The 27,021-nt window shown below is 44.8% G+C and overlaps 2 protein-coding genes across 8 annotated transcripts in view; one reads left to right on the plus strand and one right to left on the minus strand.

Annotated features, from left to right (window-relative positions):
- Nucleotides 1–3,748: 3,748 nt before the first annotated feature.
- Nucleotides 3,749–16,825, plus strand: HMGCS1 (3-hydroxy-3-methylglutaryl-CoA synthase 1). 5 transcript variants are annotated; one of them, XM_030005814.2, is made up of 11 exons: nucleotides 6,656–6,702; nucleotides 8,269–8,726; nucleotides 9,122–9,247; nucleotides 9,766–9,930; nucleotides 10,654–10,822; nucleotides 10,953–11,123; nucleotides 11,946–12,052; nucleotides 12,401–12,526; nucleotides 12,796–12,959; nucleotides 13,354–13,460; nucleotides 15,198–16,825. In XM_030005814.2, the coding sequence occupies exons 1-10, from the start codon at nucleotides 6,656–6,658 to the stop codon at nucleotides 13,444–13,446; spliced, it is 1,626 nt and encodes a 541-aa protein (XP_029861674.1). In that variant the 3' UTR covers nucleotides 13,447–13,460; nucleotides 15,198–16,825. The 5 variants fall into 5 exon arrangements, with proteins under 5 accessions (XP_029861675.1, XP_029861678.1, XP_029861674.1 ...); XM_030005815.2 differs by lacking the exons at nucleotides 6,656–6,702; nucleotides 15,198–16,825 and adding an exon at nucleotides 3,749–3,879 and having other exon boundaries at nucleotides 13,354–15,136; XM_030005818.2 differs by lacking the exons at nucleotides 6,656–6,702; nucleotides 15,198–16,825 and adding an exon at nucleotides 5,628–5,647 and having other exon boundaries at nucleotides 13,354–15,136.
- NIM1K (NIM1 serine/threonine protein kinase) overlaps nucleotides 16,741–27,021 on the minus strand; it is a 30,289-nt gene continuing 20,008 nt past the window's right edge. For 2 of the 3 annotated variants that reach the window (XM_041121110.1, XM_041121111.1), the window contains exons 4-7: nucleotides 26,361–26,408; nucleotides 25,030–26,203; nucleotides 19,689–19,972; nucleotides 16,741–17,600 (exon numbers count right to left, since the gene is read on the minus strand). In XM_041121110.1, the coding sequence (XP_040977044.1) occupies nucleotides 16,851–17,600; nucleotides 19,689–19,972; nucleotides 25,030–25,321 (1,326 nt within the window). In that variant the 5' untranslated portion in view covers nucleotides 25,322–26,203; nucleotides 26,361–26,408 and the 3' untranslated portion in view covers nucleotides 16,741–16,850. Of the gene's footprint in view, nucleotides 17,601–19,688; nucleotides 19,973–25,029; nucleotides 26,204–26,360; nucleotides 26,409–27,021 lie in introns of those variants that run through there. The other variant, XM_041121112.1, reaches the window with a different exon arrangement.

The raw sequence follows: 27,021 nt of genomic DNA on the forward strand, positions 1-27,021 counted from the left end.
TGGATTAGGAAATCCCACCTGCTTTTACACAGCTGAAAAATGGTGAGAGAGACTCAAATTCAAACTCCTCTTTTATCAAAACAGACTGGATTTTAATGGAGAAAGAGGAAGTGTGTTTGTCCTCTCACTAGCAGCATCTGAGCATGTTTCTGCTCCAAGGTTATTCTGAATGATGCTGAGTTTCTTCGGTAATAGCATCTTTATTAAATGGACCTCTCCTTTCTCAGGTTTCCAGTTCTAAGGTTACCGAGGTGCAGCGTTCATTTTGGTACATTAGTCCAAATTACCGAATACAGTCTCGACTGAAAATCTCACTGGACGGATTGGCTAAGCTCTAGAGCCACAAAAGGAAAATGACCTGCATTCTCACAGGCTGGGCTGGAAATAGTGGTGATCACATGTCTGGAGCATAATTTGGTTAGAGGACTATAATTAATTACCTAAGAGGTTTGGAACAAGATTGACCAACAAATTTAATGTTATTACTGCAATCTTTCTGAGAAATTCTTATAAAGCAGTTGTAGTCTATCGCAATAGCAGTATAGGCAGATCTTTTCTTGTGAAGAAATAATAGTAATTTTTGGTAAGTATTCCCTTGCAATACACTCAATGACAGGAAAAGCAGATAGGAGCCTCATAAAGCTGAATAAAAAGAATAATGTTATTGACAACAATTATAAAATAAATTGTACTGATTAATAAGAAACCGTAGATCTTAGGCTAGCAAGAATTAGTCATCAAACTAGTCTGCAGGAGAAGGACGTCTGGACTCGATGTAAATTTAAATTAGCATCTTGATCCAGAAACATCCTGAAGAGACAAATACATTGCATTTAGCAGCGTAGATCAAATACGTGGTCCCTGAATTTAGCTTCAGCCAATTATTAAAAAACTGGGACTGCATTGTGTCCTTAACCTCAGTTTTAAAATTCTGAAAATCCAGCAACCGTCTGTCACATTTTACCTTTTAGTTTTATCATCTGCAGGGTGTAATCTTTAAATACGCTTCAGTACTGGCATAATAGGAGGACATGGCTATAATTTTATTGGCTATAGGTGGTTAATTTGGTGGGGGTTTTGGGTTTTTTTTTTTTGCAAACACAAGATTTTAAATTAATAGCAATGATTTCATGCATGTCTATGTCAGACTATCTTCTACAACACAGAAGGTTAATGGCAAAGACTATGGGACATCATTCATCATCTTGCACCATAGAAAAGAAAGCAATAATGTGGATCAACTCCCCAGGCTAATCTTAGTCATTTTGGCATCTTTTTTTGATCAGATCTGTGAAGATGTAATAAAGATAAGAAGACTGCTATTCATGTCTGTGTTTATTGTTGACTACACACCAAAAAAACCAGTTCTGCCTTTACCATTTTGAAAGCCAATACGACATTTATCAGAAAAAAAACCCCACCACCATGTAAGTGTAGGCTTACAGGCGAGCAGATTTAAGCTGTCAAGGAGCAGCAAGGGCAGGCTGTTCTGCAAGGGCGGGTGAGCCCAGAGCTGAATGTGACAACAAGGCAGGCAGGGCAGTGACCTCGCCGACAAGGGCACGCTCTCACAGTGCCCAAACAAAAAAGCAGAGCAGAGCCAGTGATGGCAAGCAGGGTCAGCCAAGAGCCCAGGTTTCCGGACAAGTCCATAGCGATGAGCAGGTCAGATGAAGCTGCGAAGTCAAGTCAGTGGGTCAGAATCAGCAAGGGACGTAGGCACACCCACAGCACGGCTCAGGGAAGGGCCCAAGTCCGAACGCAGCTCCCAAGCGAAGAGGCCACCGAGGAGGCTCCTCACAGCTCCTTGTCACAGCTCTTTTCACTGCAGCTCTGTCCCAGGCTACGTGAGCACGTGGTACCGCAGCCAGCCTCACGCGCAGGCGGCTAAGCCCCCAGGGAGCAGGGAAGGGGCTGCAACGTCTCAGCGTGCACTCGCAGCCCTAACACGAGCTCCCGCAAATTCAACGAGATGATAGACTGCTTCATCTCCTCCTGAGCGTCGGTTCGTCTCTAAAGCCAGAACGATCCAAGTAGCCTGATGTCAGGAAACATTTTGCCATCAAAGCATATAATGAGAGCCTGGTGTTAGGAACCCATTTTGAAGTCTAGAACAAGGACAGAGTTCTGGTTTTGGGTTTTGGGTGTTTTTTTGGTTGGTTTTGGTTTTTGTTTTGGGGCGGGGGGGGGGGGTTGTGGTAGGAAGGGAAAAGGAGGATGAATTGAAATTTTAGATTTCCAGAGCAGAAGTTCAGCTTTTCTAACAAGTCTGTTTGGTCTGTAGGCATGGAAGATTAACAGTGTGTCTACATGATGTAACTATGTCATCGGCTATAGAGCCTGCATTTTGTCAATATGTTTTTTCAGAATTACAAATGGAACTGGCTTGTACACAGACTGGCGTAAGCTTATCGGAAGAGCGCGGGGTAACACGTGCAAACAAAACTTCTCAATTTCTCAGTAGTATTTCTCAACCCTTGCACTACAAAGAGCTATATTACAAATCTGTGTTTTTATAAGACGATAGCAGAACGGTTACAAGTTCAAAACAGATTGAACATACACGATAGGAGTTAACACTTTCAATGACAGTTTTTCCCTTTCTTTTGCGTTATTTTTACCAGCCCCTAAGATGGTGGAAACAACACAGTTTTAACACCCTGCTGCTGCGTGAGGTGAGCAAGGCGGTGTCTTCTGCCAGCTGCGGCAATTGGATCTCTCAGAGCCTGACACCAGCTGCTACAGGAGTATACTCTTTGACTCGAGTGGGGCTTTACAACCAAACTATCCAGGCTCTAAAATTTCCGTGCGATTTTTATCGAGCAGTTTCCCATCTGCAACAAAGGTTCGTACTCCCCTTACTGGCAGGGACGACTCCTCTGGGGACGCTCAGTAACCCGCGCAGCAATGGGTTAGCTGGATATAAACCATCGCAGGGCCTAAAGGCTACCGAGCCCGTATGTTAGCTCACTGTCGATCCGCCACGTAGCAGTAACGCCAGGAGATACAGCCGGGCACGATGCGGATTTAATAAGCTGGGGAGAGACGGTGGCGGGAGGATCCAGGGCAGGTGGGACGGGACACGGCACCCCCCGCGAAGCAATTCTGCTGGCGGAGCCCCCCTGCCCGCCCCGAGCGCCTCGCCCCGGCCCGCCAAGGCGAAGGGCTGCGGGGAGGCCTCACGGGCAAGGCAGATGTCACAGGCCTAGGCCGTGGGGCTGCGCTTACCGACGCCAGACACCGGCACCGGGGCCTCCTGTCGCCCTTGCACACCCCTGCCCGCCCCGGCCGGCGCCTCGCGGCCTTGTCGCCCCCAACGGCCCCGGCCCTCCGCGCCCGGTCCCGGCGTCCCAGGCGCCGCTGGGACCCCGGGGCCGGGGCCGAGGCCGGGGCCGAGGCCGGGACCGCGGCCGGGACCGCAGCGACCCGACGGCGGGGCCGGGCGCGCCCCGCCTCCCGTTGCCGGGCAACCGCCTCCTCGCCTCGCCGGGGACCGGCAGCCGTCCTACTCTCACCCGCGGTCGGCAGCGCGCTCCCATTGGCTGCCCCCGCGCTGCGCTCGGCTCCCATTGAGCGCCCGCCGCCTCTGCCGCGTCCTCATTGGCGCGCCGCCCTCTGGCCACGCCGCGTCACTTTCTCACACCATTCCCCCCGCCTTCTCCGCCAGCTGCGGGCCGGCCGGTGGGCGGGGCCCGGGCCCTGGCAGCTCTGATTGGCGGGACGAGCCGCCGCTCAGGGCGCGGACCGGAGCCCCGGCGGCGGGGCTGTTTAAAGGCGCCGCGCGCCGGCGACCCGCGTTTCCCCCCCCCCGCCCTGTGCGTGCGAACCGGCGAAGGCGCGGAGTCAGCGACCGGCACCGGGAGCCATCGCCTCCGACAGGTGAGGGCGGCTCGGCGCCGGGCGGCGGCCCCTGCCTCTCCTCCCCGCAGCCGCCGGCGGGGCTTGGGGATGGGCCGGCGGAGCCGGGAGCGGTGTTTGCAGCGGCTGCACGGGCGTTGGAAGTAGCGCCTGCAGTGCGGCAAGGGGTGGGGGGCGGAGAAGGTAAAAAGAGAAAAAAGGGAGGGGAAAAAAAAAGAGGGGAAGAAGAAAAAGCAGAAAGGGGCGCGCTTGGGTGTCCCTCAACGTGGGTGTTAGCCCGCACGCCGCGCCGGGCGCTGCCCGCAGCACCGTGGAGCATCGCCCGCCGCGCTCCCTGCCCGGGACAGCCGGCGCGGCCAAACGCCTCCCGACGGGCTCGGTGCCCGCGGTGGGCAGCCCCGGTGCCGGGGGTCCTGGGTGCTGCCTCCCGTCCTGCCCCCCGGCGGGGGGGGCGGGGGAGAAGCCCCCCGCCTGGGTGAGCTGCGGCGGCTGCGGGGCTCCGCCGGGCTCTGCCCCCGCCTCGGGGGGCCGCAAAGCAGCCCGAAAGCGGCGGCGGCCGCGGCGCGTCCCTTCATCGCCTCTCAGTGTCGCGACAGAGGCGCCCACCCAAGCCGGGGAGGGCGGGGCGGGCGTGTGTGTCGCCCCCGTGTCGTCGTCGTCCCCCTCCATGGCGCGGGGCAAAGGCAGGCGGGTGCTGCCCCCCGCGGTGCCGTCGCCTTCTCCCGTGGAGGCGTGTTGCCGGGGTGCGGGCGGGCATCGCGGCACCCGCTGCTCACGGCGTCCCGGTCCAGGGGGGGCGCCCGGCGCGAGGGGGACTGCCCCCTCCCCCCCCCCGCGGGGCAGGGGTTGCGGGTGGGTCCCGACCACGGGGTTGGAGGCGCCGGGTCAGCTGTTCGGGGGGGGGGGGGGGTTCGCCCGCCGCCCGCGTCGGCCGCGGGGTGTGTGGGGGGCCGTGGGCGAGCGGGGGTCGCGTGCCGTGGGCCGGCCGCGGCGGTGCCGGCGCGAGGCGGTGACCTCTGGCGGCGCGGCGAGCGCCTTGCACGCGCTCTCCCGCTACCTGTGAAGCTTCCAGCCCTGCTGGGGGGGGGGGGGGGGAAACGGACGACGGCTGGATGACGTCATGGCCGAAGCGGCCGGACCGTCGCTGGTTTTAAGTGCCGGGAGGCAGCCTGAGGTGCCTCCGCCGTCAGCCGCGAAGTCCGTTCTGCGGACGCTGGCAGGGCGCTGGCAGGTGCGCGGCCGGGAGCAAACGGGCTGGGGGCCGGTTTTCCAACTTCCAGTCAAGTGCTCCGTATGAGTTAAGAGCTCAGGCAGGAAATAATCACGTCAGACTATTGACGGAGTATTCCCAAGTTTGTAACAAAGGGGATGAAAGCCAGTGGTGGCTGTGGGAGAACGTGTCTGTCGCAACACTAGCAGAAAGTAGCAGCTGTTTTGGGCTGCTCCTTCGTTTCCTACAGGATCCTGCGGGGGCACAAAGCAAAGCCAGTTTCTCATTTCTTCGTATTAAAGCATTTGGGGTTCTCAGTCTTTTAAAAGTAATCGTACTTTTGAGAAAGCTTTTGTCTTCAGCAAAAACTCCATGATGGGGTGGTGCTTGCCATTTGACTGGGGTGACAAAAGGCTGTTTGTTTTTCATCAAGTAAACAAATTTTTTCCTCTAATGACTGGCTGACTTAAGATGTCGTTTGTCCCCTTTCTTTCAGTGATCAGAGCAAGCTTATACAGCAGCATTTTTCCTTGCAGTACAGCCCGATAGCCCTGACTGCTGCTACGTTAGGCATATTTGGTAAGCTTGGTATTTGGCGAGCCATGAGAGTACAACAGAAAGAGCCTCCCTTTAGCTGTCTTCCGCAGAAAGTTTTCTGATGAGAGAACTGTGGCAAGTAATAGGCATTAAATGCCAGTTTTGACCTCAAAAGTTCTGTGAGGAGCAAGCACAGAGCAGAGTGTTTTCCGCAGCCCTTGCCAATAATGCAAGTCCTTTTGGCATACCGAGTTTCCTGCTAATTCACCACCCGGTTAGAAGCCACTGTTGTTCTATGGCTATCACAGGTCAGGGCCATTAAGTGCTGCATGCTCCTTTTACTATACAACTTAAAATTAAGCCTCTAAGAGTCTCTGCAGCCTCTTTCAGCTTTCTGGCTCTTGGAGCAGAACGGCTTACCCTTGGGGTGGCTGCCAGACACTGCGCTGAGCCGGCAGCGGTCTGTCCCCTTTTGAAGGCAGTAGGGTGTTTTGTGCCAGAAAGGGAGCTGGATCCCAAAGTCCTTTTCCCAGCTGGTACCTTGGGATCTCGCTGTCGGTGGCGTGTCTGCCTTTGTACGGGGAGCCAGAAAGCATCCTCCCTCTCCCTTGCAGGACCTGTGCGGGTTTGGGGTGAAACTCGGCTCTTGGAGCAAGCTTTGGATCACAGCGCTGCCCTGCGTCCGCAGGAGATGCGTGTGACTTGCTCGCTGCCCTGCTGAGAGGGGACATGAGCTTGCTCCCGCAGCTGCTGGGGAGTCTCCGGACCACTGTGCTTCCCTTCCCTGGCTGCGGCTTTAGGAAAGCTGTGATGGCCACCCCCTTTCTAATAGTGTAAACCTGCTGCGGTGCCATGGCAAAGCCTTAATCCTGCCCACCAGCTTCGTGGAGCATGGTGCCAGGTGGCTACGGCAACAACGTTGTCACCGCCTCGGGGGTGCGGGCAGGACGGGCAGCGCCCCCGAGGGAGGGGCTGGGCCAGCTCCCCGCGCCTGCGCACAACCCGCCTGCCCCAGCCGGACGGCCCCCCCCCTCCGTCGCCGCAGCGCGCATGCGCGGCCCTCCGCGCCGGCAGCCGGCCATGGGATTCCGCAACGTGTAAGGGCCGGGGCCGCGGTTCTGTCAGGTGGGGAGGCGGGAGGCGGTCGGCCTTTCGCCCTGTCGCGGGCCCACGCTGCGGGTGGGACGCGGCTTGGCTTTCCCCACGCCACCCCGCTGGCTCCTCCTCGTCTCCTCGGCCGGGTCACGGGTAACCTTGAGGCGTTTGGCAGGGGGGCTGCCCTCAGCGAGGGCCGGCTCGGCGGGGGGAGCGGGGCGGCGGTCTCCTGAGGTGAGGGGCTTCGTGACAGGGTGGGTTAAGGGAAAAGAGGTCCCGGTGGGTGACGGGTCGTGGGCGAGCGGACAGGACAAGGTGAGCAAACAGCCTATTTCTCCCGTTTACACGTTTGAATGTGAATAAAGGCTACAAGAGAAACACTTCAATAGGTTGTTATAGGTACCTCGTAGGTACGGTTGGAACTTCCTTAGAGGCAATAAAAATGAACGGCGAGCCGTGCGCTCTTTAGGTCTTACATAAAACTGTACCTGTAACAGAAAACGCTTTTAATGTTTTCCTAACGCTTGTCTTAATGTGCATCCCGTAAAGTCGTCATTCTTGCAGCGAAAGGCTTTATTCCTTTATACAGGTCATACATACAGTGGTTTTCGGGAAGAAGTTGGGTAAAGGTCAGTGTGACAGTACTTGCACCTGGGTACGAAAGGGACAAGTGCTGTGGAAGGATGTAAGCAAAAGTACAGGAAGATCCTGCCTGTCTGGGTAATAGGGGTAGGGTTAAAGTAATAGGATGTAGTATGCCCTAGGGTGTAGTATATCCTCGAGTGCAGTGACAGTAAAGTTAAGCGGTCAAAATAAGAAAACTTGGTCTACCAGGGAGAATCCCTGTGTTTTCATTTCAGCCTGTGAAATATTCCTCCAGGCCTGGTGTTAGGAGTTCCAGTGTTCCAGAATGCCAAAACAGAGTGTACTACAAACAAACAAAAAACCCAACCAAAAATACAAAAAAAACCCCACCCCCACACCAGAAAAAATTTCTGCTGTCTTTGTTGCAAGTATAAACAAAACGGAGAGACTTTGGTTACTTAGTTTAAAAATAAAAACAATTTTGAAAAGTCCTGGCCTGTTTTAACACAGAGATTTCCTGGTAAGGATAAATTTTAAACTTTAGTTCTCAGCTGGCAACATTTTAAAAAAGAATAAATCTGATGTTTCTGGCTTGGTTGTGTAAAATTGAGACTTTGCGTATAAGCAGAAGTACAATAATGAACATTAAGACTAATTTCTCAAACCGTTAACACTTGTTAGGCCTGTGTTTTGCTTCAGTAAAATAACTTGGGCTTAGCCTACATCTGTTTATCTCCAGAGCTGAAATTTGTATTTTCACTTAAAAGAACTTCTTAATATAAAATGTTAGAAAACTTCTAATGATGTTTATGGTATGCTCAGACCAAAGTCTCCCCGGAGGCAAAGGCTTGCCTTTTGGAAATGACCTTGTAGAATACCTAAAATTTAACTTTTTCTAGAAACCTACAGAAAATGAAAGCAGGTCTCTCAAAATGGGTGTGAATAAATCAGCTGTTTTTGTGGTTTTCTTTTTTTTCTTAAAGATCTGCCACAATGCCTGGGTCTCTTCCAGTGAATGCTGAATCCTGTTGGCCCAAAGATGTGGGAATTGTTGCACTGGAAATATATTTTCCCTCTCAGTACGTTGACCAGACAGAGCTGGAGAAGTATGATGGTGTGGATGCTGGGAAATACACCATTGGGCTAGGCCAGTCAAAGATGGGCTTCTGCTCTGACCGGGAGGATATCAATTCTCTCTGCTTGACTGTGGTTCAGAAGCTCATGGAGAGGAACAGCCTTTCCTATGATTGTATCGGGAGATTAGAAGTTGGAACGGAGACGATAATTGATAAATCAAAATCTGTAAAGACTGTCCTGATGCAACTTTTTGAAGAATCTGGTAATACAGATGTAGAAGGAATCGACACCACCAATGCATGCTATGGAGGCACTGCTGCTCTTTTTAATGCTGTTAACTGGATTGAGTCCAGTTCTTGGGATGGTAAGTTCAGGGTGTTTTCTTGAAAAGTACATCATCCTCTGGTTTTGAGTAGTCTGCCTTATAATGACAGTGTTCATGTTTAACCATCTAAAACCCAGTGGGTAAACTATTTTTCTCTTCTGAGGTCTTTTTTCTTAAATGACTGCTGGGCATTTGCCGCTAGTTCAATTACAGTGCAGAAAATAACAACATGGCTGATAATCACTGGTCTTTTCCTGCAAATTTCAGTGACTGCCAGAAAATTGAAATGGGGGGAGGGGGGAAGTCAGGACTGAAGAACCCCTTAATCTTGGGGTGATCTCCTCTATAACCAAAGTCTAAAAATTGCTGATGGATATTAAAGTGTGCTAGATTCTTGGCTATTTCTCATCATTATTTCTGTGTGTTTTTCACAGGACGCTATGCACTTGTTGTTGCTGGAGACATTGCTGTGTATGCCAGTGGAAATGCCAGGCCAACAGGTGGAGCTGGTGCTGTTGCTATGCTAGTTGGTCCAAATGCTCCGTTAATTTTTGAGAGAGGTTAGTCCTGTGAAAAAACAAATGGCATTCAGCCAGATAACTGGATCCATTCTGAAGCCTTCCCCTGTATTTTGTGTGTTGCTGGAGGGCTGGATTAATTCCCACTAATGTCAGAAATTGCACTTTATTTCCTGTTGCTCTGGGCTGACTTGGCCAAGTCCCGTTACAGGAGGCGGCAAGGAACAACTGGAGATGCTCCTATCTGTTTATTTTCTTGGGGATTCTCCAATAAAATTGACAGAGTGGACTAGAGCTGAATAACACAGTGCTCTTACTTGCAAAACGAAACAATGAAAATCATTTGTTACTTGTGTTTGTCATGCTCAGTCCTACGGTACTTAACAAGTGATTGAGAACTGTGTGAAACCTTACCTTAAAGGGCCCGAAGTGCTATGAAAACCTGCTTCACTGGGGCCAAATACGGCTTGTTTCCTCACATGTGTTAAGTGATCCATTCAGATTGGCTCAAAGCAGCTGAATAAAGTAATTTTCAACTTTTGTCAATTTCTCTCCGTCAGGGTTGCGTGGAACCCACATGCAGCATGCATATGACTTCTATAAACCTGATATGGTCTCTGAATATCCTGTAGTTGATGGCAAGCTATCTATACAGTGCTACCTCAGTGCATTAGATCGCTGCTATACTGTCTACCGCAACAAAATCCATGCCCAGTGGCAAAAGGGTACGTAGCCTCACCTGATGATATTGCAAGATCTGGCAAACACTGGAATGTGTAACTACACAGACAATGTATTTTCAAGTTTTAGCATCCAATCTAAAGACTAGTATATGGGTCCCATTCTTTGTGTTTGTGTGTTCTGAGGCAATTGAAATGTTTGCTTTCTCCCATAAGAAACATCTTATTTCTGTTCTGGTATGGCTAAGTACCTGATAGTCAGTAAGTAGTAGTCTCTACAGGCTTTTTTTGGTGTTCTGTATAATACTTTGCTTAAAAGTGTGTTATTCCCTGCTCCACCGAGGCTCTTAAGATACTGAGGTTATTACTTAAATGTTTTGTAGCGATACTGATGTTTTTTACCCCATGTGTTTAATAATTGCTTCATTCATATTAAGCATAGGTGTGAAGATTAGATAGTTAAATGGGGTAGATTATTCATTATGTCAAAATGCTGGGTAGAAATACGGAGATTCTATTAAGCTTATAGCTTTTTCTTCTAGAAGGGCAAATGTTGGTGCAAAAGATCAGTAAGAAACTAGTTTTTAAATAGAAGTAGCAGCAGTGTTTTAAATGAACTTGACAGCAATAGGTAGTGTTACGGTTGTCTCTTGTATGCTGATGGGATATGATGACTGGTATCCCGCCACCCCTCTTACTTTATTCTCATAGCTGAAGTGAGTACTAAATGTAAGTTGTAACACAGCACAACATTTCTGCCACTTCCAGAAGGGACAGACAGACGTTTCACCTTGAATGACTTTGGATTCATGATCTTCCATTCTCCCTACTGTAAACTGGTACAGAAATCTGTGGCTAGACTCTTGCTGAATGACTTTCTCAGTGACCAGAACCCAGAAACAACAAATGGTGTTTTCAGTGGTCTGGAAGCTTTCAGGTGAGAATGGCTGCTGTCTTCCTTATCCATATAATCTTAATTTGTTACACCTCCGAGGTGTGTTTTTTACTTTCTGCTATTTCAGTAACTGTTTCTGAACTACTTCTTTTTTTTTTTTTTTTTTTTATAGGGATGTAAAACTTGAAGATACATATTTTGACAGAGATGTGGAAAAAGCTTTTATGAAAGCTAGCGCAGAGATCTTCAATCAGAAAACCAAAGATTCATTACTTGTATCCAACCAGAATGGAAATATGTATACCCCTTCAGTCTATGGTTGCCTTGCCTCTCTTCTAGCCCAGTAAGCATAAAATTGAAAAAAAAGTCATAGCTTTCTATATGCAAGGTCATAAAAGGTTTTTGTTTCAGAAAGCCTTTGTAAAAGCACCATCTAGCAAACCTTTTCCTACTAGATTACCTTAAGCAGAAAGACTGAAGTTAAAAAATTATTCTGCACACACAATAAGTTCAAGTGACAAGCAGATTCAACATTTCTATGTCAGCAGCTGATCTGAAACAGCTGCTTACTGCCTTCCAAAGTAGGATCTTATTTATAGGGTGGTGTCATTTCCCAGCCTCAACCTTCTCACTGCCCACTCTTGCCCCCCCAAAAAACCCCCCCAAAACCCCAGTCCCACTGCAGTGGAAAAGAGAATCAGAATGCCTTCTCTGTTTCACTGTAATAAGCAAAGCCACATTAAATTAGTATGTACTTAACTTTTTTTTTTTTTCAATGACAGACTTTTACAAAATCATGTTAAGTTTAAATGAAATCATTCCTCTTGGATCCTTTTGCCTTTATTCTGACTTTGCCTTCCAATATGTGGTCGTTCATTTTAGGCTTTAGGTCACTTAAGAATGAAAACTGGCTGCCTTCTAGATAATCATACTCTGGGCATTTCTTTGCTCTGTTTTGCTTAGGCAGCTTTGGAACTCACCACCAACAGCAGTGTTTGAAACTGTGTTTTTAAAAGTCATTATTTATGCACATAGCATGCTAAATGTGTGCTGTAGTCAATATAATTTGCTGGCTGCTTTTTCTAAGCTAGCTGCACTTTCTAGTTGTTTAAAATTGGCACCTTGGCTTAATTCTCACTTTAAACAACTGTTGCTTGATTTGCAGGTACTCCCCAGAGCAGCTTGCAGGACAGAGAATCAGTGTGTTCTCATATGGCTCTGGTTTTGCTGCTACACTGTATTCCATCAGAGTTACCCAGGATGCCACTCCTGGTGAGTGAAAGGAAGAGATGTTAATTTTAACTCCCTTGCACAGCTCACCTCTGCGTGCCTTGTCACACTACCCAACAGCATAAGTAAACCTGGAGAGCAATGGTGAATGACAGAAATGCTAAACGGAAGATGTTCCAGCTCCAGGGAATGTTAAAGTGTCTCCTTGGGCAAATACATAATACTCTTCAAACTCTGTTAACATTTTGATTGAGTAATTGGGAATATTTTTAAATGACTAAAAGTTTAGCTGCTGTAATGCAAAGTATGTTGAATGAGCTTGAAATGTTAACGTGTCAGCACGCAGCTCTCAGCACTGGTCCTACCTTACATGATGGTTTTATATTGTAGGTTCTGCACTGGACAAAATAACTGCCAGCCTTTCTGATCTCAAAACAAGACTTGACTCAAGAAAATGTATTGCACCTGATGTCTTTGCTGAAAACATGAAGATTAGACAGGAAACACATCATTTGGGTAAGAAGTTCATATATATAAATCATTCCTAGTCTTACAGCAAAATGCTCATCACTTAATTCACCTGACTTCAGATGAGTAGGGTCTAGAATGAAGGAAATATCCAACCCTTTCTACTTCTGAATAGCTTGTGTTCATTGGCCCAGTGTGGCTGAAACGGAAGCACAGACTTGTTTTTTCTGTCTTACTACATCCAAACTGCAAAGACCTGCATTGCATAAAACTCTTACCAGGAACCAACTAACAGCGTGTTACTGGCTTTTTTACAGCCAACTATATTCCGCAGTGTTCGGTAGAAGATCTGTTCGAGGGAACATGGTACCTTGTGCGTGTGGATGAGAAACACAGGAGAACTTACGCCCGGCGCCCGCTCATGGGCGATGGACCTCTGGAGGCAGGAGTCGAAGTTGTCCATCCAGGCGTTGTTCATGAGGTGAACACTCAGTTTTAAAGTTTGATATAAATAGTGGAACGGTTTATGTGTTTGTCTTAGCATGTGCATGTATGTTAAAAGAGAAGGTGATTTAACAAATTATATTAAATACTTTGTTAACATATGTAACATACAAGCCAGAAGTAAAAAATTGAACATGGGGTTTTAAAAAGTACATTTCATCATGACAAGAATGAAGCTGCTCAAGAATGAAACAAGAACAAACTGGCTCTTTTCACATAATCAGTTTGCATGAAGCATGACTGATATGATTGACTTAAGACCCAGCTGTCCAGTGTAGCATGAATGCTGTTTGAGAGTTGGACTAGCCATGAAGTATGAATGTCTGTGAACTAGAAAACTGTATTTAATGGTTTTTTTCCCTTCTTCTTAGCACATCCCAAGCCCTGCTAAGAAAGTGCCAAGAATCCCTGCAACAACAGAATCTGAAGGCGTTACTGTTGCCATTTCCAATGGGGAGCATTAAGATACCTCTGTGAGGTGGGGAATGAAACAAGGTGTGAGGGTAGGGTGAGAGAGAGAGAGAGAAAAAGGATTGCAGTAGTGCTGAAGCTTCAGTGTACAATAGTACTTTACTGGAGCATGGAAAAACTGTTTAAGCTCCTTGAAAAGATTTGTCATAATACAGTGTGCTGATATTTATAGTATTTTTCAGAACACTAAAATCATGAATATACTGGAGATGGAGGGACTTGCAGGGCCTGTGTGGATTCCTTAACATGTCTGAATTTTTTTAATTGCTGAGCAGTAGCTGTAGTCTATTACAAGGTCTTTGTACATAGAAAAAAAAAATCTTCTGCTTGCTCTTTCCATGTAAAATGACTTGAAACCTATACTGTTAACTTCTACTTGTACTCAAGTCTGCGGCAAAATAGTCCAAGCTTTTAATGTTAGGGTTCTCAGTGCCTTCACAATAAGCAATCTTCTGAATACTGCACTTCTTCTCTTTCCCTTTATCACCTTCTCTTTCTTCTCCCAGTCTACTTCCCATCACCCCATTGCTTTGGGAAAGGTATAGAACCAAGTAACGTTCATTGCTGGAATAGAATCTCTCTCCCCTGTCAAAATGACTGTATCAAGAACGGCTAGACTGACAGGTGCTTTTCTTCCAAGAAACTCTGTGACCCACTGTTTTAGTTACTATGTAATTCCTCCTAACATCCATATTATGTGTTTTATACCTGCATTATAAATCACAGCAGCCTGGGAGGAAACAGGAAAAAGAAGGGAGGTAGTAGGTTTTTTTCTTCTAAAGAAGTGGGTTCATTGATTTGGCTCCTTTCAGGATTGTTTAGTAGAATTATCTAAGGCAGCAGAATTTTCAAATAAATTTGTAGATATTATGGAGCTGTCTTAATTGGCAAATGAAGGAAGAGAGGAGGATCACTTTGGAGCTCTGGCCTCTCGCTAATCTTTTATATAATACATTTCTGAAAGACTATTTCTAACTTTGAATTTGGCTTTGTACTTTGAAGTCCTTCTCACTATTGGTAATATTGTAGGAGTGGGGTCTTTTCTTTCTTTTTTTTTCTTTCCCAACATGCAAGCTTAAAAGCTAACCATTTTGCAAGTGGTAGATATACAATGCTAATGGGGAGTCCATTCTGGTAGATTTTTAAAGCCCAGATTGGAAATGAACTATGACATGAGCCTTGTAAGCTTGTAATATATACTTAAATTGAGCTAATGTACAGAATGAAGTTTTCTTGAATTTATTTCTTTGCTGATTCTACAAAGCTACATTATCTAATATAAAGTAGCAAAAAATGATTTGTCTGTTAAATTACATTTTTTTTTTGTGTGTGTAATGAAGTGTTTGTACTATCTGTCACTCACTAGGATTTGATAATTTGCTGTATTTGTACAGTCAAGCCTTGGTAAAATAGTTGTTTATTATAAATTGATGAATACTAATCTGTTTGTTCTGCTGAAAATGATGGAGCAATGATGCATGATGATAGTGTTTGCAAGTATTTTGGTTTAGGTTGCCCTCGTGAAACTTGTCTTGACACCAGAAAAACAAATTGCCATTGAACAAAGTCCATTGCTGGCAGTGGACAAGCTACAAAGTGAGCTACTGGCACAAAGTTAACCACAGGGACCTCACGGTCTGTGGGGCTGATCCTTTATTAAAATAAAGTTTGAGATATTTGAAACCTGTTGGAGTAGTGCTGACTTGTTGGGTTTTCAGGATGCTTTTTTTTTTTTCTTTAACAGGAAAGAAAGAGGAAACTGGCCCTGTGAAAACCCAAAGTTGTGGGTTCACAAGCTGTGTGGACCTTCCGGATCTTTCTTCTTAATATCATTCCATTACAAAAATGGAAAGAAAGGGTTGCTTAGGCTGGTGCAAAACTGTTATTTCAGGGCTGTGTTTTAAGATAACTTAAATGCTTTCATACAGAGACTCTCCATAGTGGAGCAATTCATTCCCAGCTTATGGAATACAATTCATCTTTATTACTGTCTTAGGAAAGATGGTATTGTTTTATCACCCTCAGAAAAACTGTGAAGGGGGATTCGTTCTTGCTTTGTACTTACCTGAGTCTCACTGAGTCCAGATTCCCATGGGTGGCTTTTCAGAGTCATTCTGTTGCTCATTTGCATTAATTACTCCTTTTAAAGTCAACTGACCATCTCATCAGTCCCCATAATAGATAAAGCACCCTACCCTTAAATTTGAAAGCACTAGCTGTACCTCTCTAAACATGTTATTAGTTTACTTGCCTTAACTAAAATCGTATAGGCTCTACCTCTTAGCTTAGGCATGTCAGCTATGCCTGTTCAGGGGACAGCTACTGCACTTTTCCACCATTTGCACTGGAGCTGATGGTGTTGAAGATTGAAGTATAAAATAAGCAATTAAAGCTGAAAATCTGAGTATCTACATCTTGGTGATGCTCAGAACAATTGGAGTTGTCAGGCTATCCAACTTTAAACTTGCAGTGGTCAAGAGTATCAAAATTGGCTTTGTGCCAGCCTTTGTTGCCAAAGTAGCATGGCAGGAGTTAGTAGAAGCCTGTAATGCTCATTATATATAAGTGGATTTTGTTACTGGTTGCGTTCATGGTACCTAGTGCTTAAGGAAGAATTTAAAACTACATGAGTTTTGGAGTACAGTTAAATCTTTCTTTAGTGCAATTGGAGTCCAGGCAGTTCTAGACCGTCAGAATGGTGTGAGTAATGGGAGGTGTCGGAGGTTAGTAGGTGGTAGCCCAACAGTTGTGCGCTAGGAATTGCAACCACACATGCACAGTTAAAGCAGCATATCCTAATTTGCTTTTCTGAACTGTGACAAATTAGGAACTGTGGTCAACAGCAGCATTGCTGTTTCTTTAAATTAAAAAAAAGAGGCTCTGATACACATTTTATCATCTTTAATTTTCTGAAGAAGTCTTAAAGAAGAATTTGCAGTTCTTTAGATTATGTTCTGGTTTCTGCTTAAGTTTAGGTTTCTGCTTAAATTTAGTTCTCTGCATAAACTGTCCTGGTTTGCAGTGGTAAAGTTGAGTCAAGCTGAGGTACAACTTTTCAAGAAGTTAGCTGTTAAGTGCCTGTACTGAGAATCTCCCAAGTGTGTTAAATGCAATACTATTTGACCTTTACTAAAAGATCACCTTCACTAATCATCCCTTACCTGTTTCACTTACTGGGTTTCTTGCACTAGCTACACCATGTCTCTCTCTCTGGAGCAAGGGACAAACAAATGCATGAGATCTCTATTTGAGCACTTTGCTGTGACTTGAGAAATGCAAAGGAGAGATGAAGCATTTTTGGTTTATTCAAAAATTACAAAAAATGTAACACCAGAACTTGTGGAAAGTGAATAAAACCCTTTGTTAAATGTGCCAAGTATAAAGCCTGCAGTGCAATTTATAAAATAGAACACAGCTTGGATGTGTGCTTCATCCCGCTGTAAGAACAGAGTCCTCTCCTCAAGTCTTGTTCTTTGGGGTCTGGGTGGGACATGATAGGAACACATTCGAGTGCCCTTTTTTTCTGTACCTTGTGCAAAACAATTCTGTAGACCCCTGTTATCGAGCTGCGTGCGTCTCTTCCCCGGTTATTTTGAATGTGCTCTTCTGTGATTCCCAGATCTTCCAGAATATTTTTCACTTCAATTTCTTCCTCTTTGAGTGTACTGATGTCTGATAAATACTTTGGATCCAGTTTAAAGGGCTGTAAAGGTTTGGGGTACTGTATTCCTTGCATCCATTCACTGTTCATAATAAGTTTGACAGAGTATCGTTCGGTTGGTACTGGCTGAAGGACTCCTTTTATCAGTTTCTGGCAAGTTTCTGAGAGGCAGGGAGGCAAACTGTATGTCCCCTCCAGAATGCACTTTTTCAGTTTGGCCACTGTATCTGCCCGAAATGGCATGATGCCCGTCGTCATAAAGTATAACAGGATTCCCAGTGCCCAGATGTCTACGTAAATGCCAACATAGTTTTCATCTCGGAAGAGTTCAGGGGCAGCATAGGGAGGAGAGCCACAGAAAGTATTTAAAGTTTCATCTCTTTTACTTATTGTGCTGAATCCAAAGTCTCCCACCTTAACACAGGTGTTACTGGTATAGAAGACATTTTCTGCTTTCAAGTCCCGGTGAATGATATTATTCTCATGCTGTAGAATAAGAGATGAATTTGGTGTTAGCTTGTTCACAGGGAAGTTCTGAAGTGACTAGCTCTTACCATCAATTAATTACTACACAAGAGACAGGGAGTTACTTGGACAAAGTCAGAACTAAGTATTGCAATGTAACTGAAAAGTTAAATTATGTAAACAAATTTAACTTAATTCTCTACTGATACAAAAGCAATGGAGCAAGTGGAGAAGATGGGAAGGATGCTGGTTTTTTTAAGAATAGCAGTCTCAACTTGTTAACTAATATCAGCTATTTTAATGAAGCAGATTTGTGATGGCATTGTGGCTAACCCTACAAGACTAGATATCTTCATGTGCAAAATCTGGGTTTTTTAGGGCTCAGAACACTTGCTTTTGCAGTTACTACATTTCTGCAATGATGTAAGTAACATAAATAACTTCTTTTTAATGAATTCCATTTTTGTATATATTGTAAGCTTGTGGACTTAAGAAGCGAAAGCGCTTAGTTCACCAAGTAAACATAATCACAGATAAAGTAAGAAAGTTGCTAAAATTCTGTTGTGTGATGTGATGTCCTAGGAGGAACTGGTGGTGGCAGGAGAAAAGGACCACAGACTTGTGCCTTGTGGTATTTCATGTTGTTGCAGGACACCAAGTTCAGTGGTGTCTTCTAGTTTTAGAAATCTAAAATAAATACATATGCTGTAACTTGTCATTTTTTTCCCTTGGAAATGGCAGTAGTAGCCAAGGACTCAACCAGAATTTGCCCTGCTTAGTGGCGATGCACCTGTCCTGATTAGGTAAGGGTTTAGCTTCATCTTTTAAATAACTGGGAGGAATGGATGTGTTTGAGCACTCTCTGCCCTATCCTTTGAAGTAACAAGGTGTACGTGTATCTGGAGGCAATAAGGAAGCCCTTTGGCATCCTAAGATTTTTAAACTGTCATCAGTAACAGGCAGAGATCTTCAGTCCTCGTTGTGGACTGGTAGCAGTGAGATGGGATTTAAGTAGCCTGGATTTGACGGCTTAGCAAAAGTAAAATGTTTTGCAGAACTGTGTGTGTACAACCAAAGAGGCTGGCCAGCTTGGTAGTCTGGGTTTAATGGTGAGAAATAGATGCTATCTTGAAATGTAAAGTAAGTTCCAGTAGCTGCAGAGTACCTGTCCTGTGGAAAAGGTGTTAAAGCTAATCCATCGCTTACAGAACATATGATCATTGTGTCAAAATATATAAAAAATGCATACTGTTTATATATGTCATGAGCAGATTGCAATGCAGTTTGTAGATGTCTGACCCGGGAACATTCTTGCTTTGGCTTTGCCCAAGGCCGTTACGTGGCAGGAGAATATGAGCCACTGGAGGGCACCCTGAGCCAGCTTTAACAAATACTACTTTTACTTCTCAAACTTGCAGAATGGTCTTTCCGTGTTCTTATGCTGTTGTTTGAAGTACCTGTAGTTACTATGCAAGGTTCAGAGGAGATGGTACTGAAGTAGTTAATTGCTCCTTTTCTGCCTTTATAAGATGCTTTGGGGTCTGCATAAATAGCATCATCCTAAACCCAGTTGCAATACTGAAGACTAGGCAAGGGGAAGTGAATTGCTGGCTGTTAACTTCACAGATTTGTGCCAAAGCAAGAACCAGGAATTAACTGTCTTAAGTACCAGTCTCCCACATTCATTAATAAGCAAGCTGGATGTTTGCAACACCTAATAAGCCTCTTCCGCTAGAAGAAAGTGTTCTAGAGAAGAGTGACTGATCCTATGTTTTGAAATAGCTGAAGGGAAGAAATGAAGCTTTGTTAGCTGGTGCCTACAGCAACTTAAAGCAGACAGGAGAACACTGTTGGTGTTCACCACAGGTGAACCCAGTGTTCAGTCCCCTCCCAAAAGCTGTCAACAGAGAGGCACTAACTTGAGGTGGATGTGAAAGCTCTCTCAGATACCTTTAAGACAGCACTTCTCTAGCTGTTTTGCTCCTCAGAAATGTGGGCCTGAAATCTTGGTAACAGTAAACCTACTAGTTGAAAACCACCAAAAGATACATCCACAAAATCTGCTAGAGTAGTGTGGGGCAACATGCCTGTGGAAGAAGAGCAACTTACCATGTGCTTCACAGCAGACACAATCTGGGAGAAGATTATTTTACACTCTGTTTCTAGCAACTTCCCTTCTGTACTGATTTTAGTGAAGAGCTCCCCACCTCCTGCATACTCCATCACCAGGTGTAGTTTTGAGAGTGTCTCCACCACTTCATAGAGTCTGATGATATTTGGGTGGTGCAGTTTTTCCATGCTGGATATCTCACGAGATAGCAAACGTTGAGTCTTCCGGTCTAGCTTTGTCTTGTCCAAAATCTTAATAGCAACTTTCTCTGAAAAGAAAAATGCTTTTCCATGTTGTTAATGCAGTAGGCACAAATGGTAATACTATTCACTTACAACAGTCCTTGGTTACAGAAGTGCAATAAAATTTCACCTCTGATCAGTGTAAGCTAAGCCGCAGAGGCCTACTAAACCTTGCAATCTTTCATGCACACCCATGCCACTTTCCGTTTACGGCATCCTGCTCACTGCTGACATGGCTGAAGGCTGGTAGAGTATAGCAAGGGCTAATCAAATCATCTGCTGTCTTAGTGTGCTCCACTGCTGTCAGGCTAATAGGTGTCTGATGGCCACAGTTACATCATCTGCTGTTCGGTGTCTTATGCTGGTGAGGAAAGTCTGTGCTTTCTCTTCTGTTGTTAGCTCAGCGCTCTTCCGATGAGCTAGGCCTGAGCCTGGTACTTGCAAACTGATGGAGGTGTCAAACTTAGGTGCTTTGTTTCATAGCAGACAGACAAACTTGGGGGTAGTTTAGGGGCTCTGGCTATAACCCTGCAAGTTTATAATGAAGAGGTGTTTTTTAGTTGGTGCGACTTACAGAACTCTTCCCCAACTTCTTATCCCATACCCCCACAAATGCTCTGTTAACAAAATCAAGTGTTGTAGAGGTTTGTCTTTCTCAGGATAGCTGTGCCAGTTTTTTCAACATGTTCATGTATGAGTAGTTCTTGGTACTGTACAGAACACAGGGAAGGTACATTTTTATGTCTGTATGCCACAGTGGGCCATGAATCCACATGACACAGATTTTATTCGGAGGAAGGGAAAAAACCAGTGGAGTAAGTTGCAGGGATCCTGTAAGACAGCAAATCTAGCTGTCTTACACTGTCCTAGTTCTGCATGTTTTTGTAGCGTATCTACAGTGAAGCCAAGGGCCACAAAACACAGATACACAGCTGCAGCTGCACCACATCACCAGGATAGCTTGGAGCAGTATGAATAGGTCAATCACAATTGCCCTTATGTTCCTGTATTAATTGGTAGGTTATGGCTTTTGTCTTCACTCTGTTGAATACAGCTGGTATTTGAGGGATTAGTCTGGTTAAAATAGGTTTACAGTGGCTTTGTATAACTTGTCAGAACAGTGAAATCAAACTGGACCATGGCAATAAAAACAACTGTTTATTCCTGGGAAGAAGGTTTTTCTCCCCAAGAATATCTTAGTCAAGCATTCACAGATTTCTTAACAATTAATTGCTTTTATCAAATCTTTCAGAAAAAAAGCTTCACCTTGGTTTCTAGTACATGGGAGTAAATAAAAAAAAAAGTATTGTTTACTTGTTGCTTTAAGAGAAGAGTAAGAAGGCTATTACATTTGTACATGTGTTCTGGTATAAAAGCATTCAAAATGTTTTTACTTAATATTATAAAGTTATTTAACTCAAGTTCAGTATTCCAACATACCTAAAGGAAGTGTTAAGGATACATATGCATACATCTGTACAGATCAAGAGACTCCATGTTTGGTATATTTACCTTTCTTGGTAACATACATGCATAAATTGATCTCCCTACTGAAGGGCAGCAGATACTCCAAGCAAATGTGATTCTTGTGAAAGGTGCTGAATTATCCCTTGATGTGCCTGTCGTCAGGAGCCCGTGCTGAGTATAGGGCAGTCTTCCCCACACTGCTTCTCTCTGACCTGTTCCGTGCTTTCTAGTGAGGCCTGTAGGAAAGCGGGTACCTAGTCCTGTGTGGCGCTCATGGTGGTCTGGTGAATGAGGAGGAAATGCAGCTATTGAACGGTAACAGCACACTGATCCTGGCAGAGCTCTGACTGCTGACCTAGGGGTGGAAGACTAAAACACTTGTCACGTTGGCAGGATATTGATCACCTAAACCAAGAGGAAAGAGCATCAGCTCACAGGAGGTAACATTTGCAGATCTAAATGGTTAGATACTACAGGGATAACAATTCTTACAATCTTGACTGTGTAATTGCATTGTTACATCTTGATTTAGAAAAGCTGGGGGCATTTGGGCTTTAAAAAAAAATAATACTGTAGGTTAAATTCCTTCCCTTCCCTTTTGCTGGAATTTACTATTCCTCCTGGTCAGTTTTCCTGCAGTTTTTTTTTTTTTTAAAAAAAAAGGTTTAGAGCTGAAGGGCCTGATCCTGTTTCCACACCACCATGAATCAGAACTGAGCTCCTTTAAATCTGTATCATTGCAGTTGCATATGCATGATATACAAAGAAAACCAGCCCCCCTAAAGTGTAAAAAAACTGACACCCTCCCTTTCTTTTTTAAATTCGTTCCTTCTGCTTCCAAAAAAAGCTTGGTTTACAAATCCTGTATTACCCTTGCATGGCAGCAGTGCTGAACAGAAGGGCATGTTTAGCAGGCAGCTTATTTACCAAAATACTGAGTAGCAAGAGATTATGATGACTATATGCAGTGTATGCTGAGGTTTGAAAAGAGCTAGCTGAAATCTTAATAAAAGAAGTTAGGAAAAGGTTGAGAAATAATTTCAGGAAGAAGCGGTCTATGCTATGAGGGCAAAAGGAAACAAAATACAAACAGAACCAAGTTAAAATCGCTTTTAAAAAAGCAAACTAGGTGCTGGGACGTTCCTGCCTTTGCAATTGATGTTTTATAGCTGGTAAAAAGCCAGTCTATTTTGGATGCTTTTAATTGCATCTATTCAGCTGTACTTTTCACACTACACTTGTCAGCTGGAAGGTATATAAAATAAAGGTTACACAGAGCGTAGGAACCTAACAGTCATTAGAAAGCAATTCCACAGGCCTCTGGAGAAAATCTCTGCCAAAATTCAGGTTAATGAAGTGGGCAATGCTCCTGAATAACCTAGTACACATCATAGCATGAAAGATTTTCCTGCATCCTCTAAGCAACCAAGGCAGCTGTTGTGAGAGAAACAAGGTTCTTCATGCAGTATCATCCTGCAGTTTTTCCCTCTCTCCCTCTAGAAAACTTTTTTCATGTATCCTGCTGCAACAGATCACAAGGGCTACAGAACAGCACTCACATGTAATTGTTACAAAAGCTCATCTTAGTAAAGAATGAAATTGTCTCCTTTTTTAATATAGAGGGACATGTAAGGAGAAAGGAAATACTTAAGACTTTAACACTATGACAACAAGTGGAGAGCTGAACAGCCCCCTACCACATATACCTCCCCCTACCACAGGGACCCAAACAGCATTAATAATGAAGCCTTTGTATTTACATAATCAGCAAAAAAAGACTTGTACTCAGTAGTACTGTGCAGGAACATCACTTCATTACCAACACAACGATGTGCATCTACTGGAAAAAAACAGAATCTTCTTTATAGGTGGTGGTGTGTGTGTTTGCATGAGCGCATGCGTGTGCACATGTTTGCGTGTTCCTATCCTCCTATCCACATACTGTATTTTATGAGGACAGGTAAAGAGGCAGAGATGAGTCAAAAGATGTTTATCCTTCATCCTCCCTTCCTCGTGATAGTTGCAAACTTAGTATCAAGAAATGAACTCCTTGCCCTGTGAAGTTTTTAACCAAAAAAGCTGCTACTAAAAAGCAAAAGAAAATTTGAGAAACTTCTGGTGAAAAAGAACATTTTCAAGAAAAAGAACTATGGTTTTGGTATTTAGTTTGTCCAAGCTTACTCTTTGTACTTCAGTGAATAATTTTTCAGTCAGCTCTATTCAAATGCTAAAGCAACTCGTCTCCTAAGTATGTTCAACAGGTAAAAGGTTCATTCACATCAAATTTATAACTTCCTTTCATTAGCATTCCTCCTGTTCCCAGTACAGGAGCAGCATTTCCTCCAACAGTAAGCACAAGACTGCTTTTTCTGGAAGAAAAAAAAAATCACAGAAAAGAAGCAATAACTTGCTGTGGGCCAAGTAGAACAGAGATGCTTTTCTGAAACAAGCAAAACCAAAAAATCCACACCCAGTTAAAGCAGCCCTTAGGCATAGGCAGGCTTAAATTTGGAAAAAATAAATACCATCAGTTCCCCACTTTGATTCCCAGTGCAACAACTGCTGCACATATAAATGTGAGCTTTCACACCTCTGCAGTCTGGGCTGAAAGAGGTGGTTGGAGAAAATAACAACAGATAACATGGCATGAAGGCTTTGGGGTGTATCTCATTCTCTCACCTATAAGATGATGGAGGGAAGGAGAGTCAATGAAATTGGAAAGCAAAGACTATGAGAAAAAAACAAGACAGCAGTGTACAAAGATGTGTGGAAAACTAGTCATCCCTGAGGGAAAACAAGCACAGTTTCTATTATTGTCAGTCAGAGACAGAAGAAGAAACAGGACAGATGAACACAAGTTCTTAGTTATACCTACAACTGAAGTGTTTGCTGCAGCTTCCTAGCCTTTCTAGTTCTTCCTAGAAGCACCATATAGGGTGCTTTTCTGTACTTAAAAAAAGAAAAATAATTGACAGTTCAACACAAACCCTGGTTTGGCTGTACCAGAGCTCATTTGCCTGCACCTGCTCAGCCCAAACCTCTAGCCCTGTCCCAGCTTTTTACAGTAATGAACTACCTGCAAATGAGTCAGTAAAGCAGGCATAAAATTTCTCACCAAAATTACTGTGACCAAATAAACGCTTTGTCCATACTAGTAAAATTTGTGATGAAACAAAGGAAGCCTTGCTAACTGTCTGTGGGCAGGAGCATGCCTAGCCAGGCTGCCCTGGGGGTTCACCACCTTTAGCCCTGCAGTCCATGAGCTGGGGCAGGCAAGAGGGCAGACAGACAGGATGATTTGTAGGAGGGGAGGCACAACACCATGCTTCAAAGTGTGGAGTGTTTGAGCCATAGGATGAGATGTGTTAATTCCATGAAGTGCAGAGGTGAACTTTCCTTGTAATAGCTGCCATCTAGAGAAAATGTTTCTGGTTTCTTTCAAGCCTAATCCAAACTTGAGCATTTATCTGTGGCCCTGCCTGTAGATTCACTCAACAACAACAAAAAAGACACATACAAACTATATGTATATTTAAGAGTCACACAGCATCTTTCTTCCCAAATAGGGCCATTGGTATACATACAGAACCAGGGCGCTCAGCACACAGGTGACCCACACAGCATTGCCTACCTTTGGTTAGGGAATGAATTCCAAGCTTCACTTGCGAGAAATTCCCACTTCCTATTTCTCCTCTGACTCGATAGAATCCAATTCTCTTTCCCAGGGTTAATTCTTTCACCACTTTTTCATTCTGGGACATATCCTGCATTAGTTTCTCAAATGGGGTCAGCCTGTGCTGCCTGCCCTCTTCATCTCCTCCACAGCACTCTGGGTGCCCATCATCTTCTCCGCTGTCCTCACGATGCCACCTGGAATAGCGGTGTTTTCCAAGACTTCCTCCATTCACATATCCTGTTGTCATAGTTTATAGGGTAATTACTTCCCCATTTAACAAGATGTCCCGATAAGGAGTTTAAATGAAATAGTTCTGTATGGATACGCAATCCTGCACATAATGGACACAGTGACAAACTTAGCAAAAAAAGCAGCTTACTGAAAGTCCAAGGATTAGTTTGGAAATTACCTCAAAAGCAAATCTACATATTGCAGTTCTGTTCAAAAATCAGAGATAAAACTAGAAGCTGTTTACATCCATCTCTCGCTAACAGATTTAGTATGTCACAATCTTCATCTACAAGGTAAAAGAGGCTTTGCAATTAAAACTGTGAACTTTGTGCAAGAAAGCGCTGAGTTGCTCACTGTCTATACAGTACATTTGACACATGCAAAACATTTGACACGAATTTTCAGGCTTTAGCTTGCTGCTTTGAAAGCTAACTTGATAGATAAAGGTCAAACAAATAGCTGATTAACTACTCTGAATAAATCCGGATGCTTCCAGTTCATTCTGAATAGCTGACTTTAAGAGCGTAGTTCTCCTTCATTCTGGTACCAGTCCAAGAGCTGAACGTAGGGTTTGCTTTTGATTCATTTTTCAGCCTGTACGCTTGTCACTCTGCCTTGGAAATGTCATTGTGCCTTGAAGCCTTGCTGTAAAAAGTTTGTTGCTCCTCTGTTTCCTCCTCATGGCAGCTTTAACAAAGCAACTGATCCTGGAAGATGACAGGAAAAGCATAATCTGTGCACCAGGCAAAAGAAACACTGCGCCTCAGTATCTCTGCAGTCACATGGCAGGACAATACAGGATTAAGTAACTGCAATGTCACGTTAACCCTCCTTTATTTAGATGAGCTTTCTTTAACGCCTTGAGCCTTCTCAAAATTTTGCCAGACGCATGGTGTTCCTAAGCAGACAGATGAAGAAAGTCATTAAAACCTTTACGTAACAGCTATACGCTTCACTAAATGACAGCACACCACATACCATTTCACCAATTTAACTCTTATTTGTTTGGCAGCACAGACGAAGTCCTTATTCTAAATACGCAGGCAATCACTTACCTTTAAAGCAGTACACCATTTTTTTCTTCTTTACTTGTCTTGTTTAACCTTGAAAAACAGAGGAGTTGATCAGTAACTGCTAATCATGCAGACACATGCCTGAGGGTGGGTGAGCTGGGCATGAAAGCTCGGAGATAGCGCAGGCGGTGGCAATGCTCACCTCCCCTGCTCTCAGCCTGCAGCAACACCCGACTGACGAACATGGGAGACACCTCACTGCCGTCGTGTATGGATTCACCAGACTGAGGGGGAGAGAATTAGACCAGTAACTCAATGCCTGGAGCTTAGGGAAGGTAGACAGTCACCTAAGGTGCCGCACTGGAAGAGAGCATGTGACGCTGCCAGGTGGAGCTGCCCTCTAAACCCCAATCTCCTGCGTGAGCAAGAGGAGGAGAGGCCAAAGGCACCACATAAGGGCAAAGAAAAGGCAGCTGGTGACGGTTTCATTAAATGGGAACTGGAGTGGCACAGAAGCACTCGGCTGCTTCTAGAGAGGCCAAGGCGACAGACCCAGCCTCTGGGAAGCTGCTCCTTGCCCTGAGACATGTATGAGTGATCTTGCAAGTTGCTTCACTGACAGCTCTGCCCGGGGAGAGGCAGAGAGCCTGGCTTCTCGCCCCAAGGGTACAGGAGGGCCTGTCACTTCTCCCTGTCACTTCTC

The sequence above is a fragment of the Aquila chrysaetos genome, chromosome Z, assembly GCF_900496995.4.
Source record: "Aquila chrysaetos chrysaetos chromosome Z, bAquChr1.4, whole genome shotgun sequence".
Lineage (NCBI taxonomy): Eukaryota > Metazoa > Chordata > Aves > Accipitriformes > Accipitridae > Aquila > Aquila chrysaetos.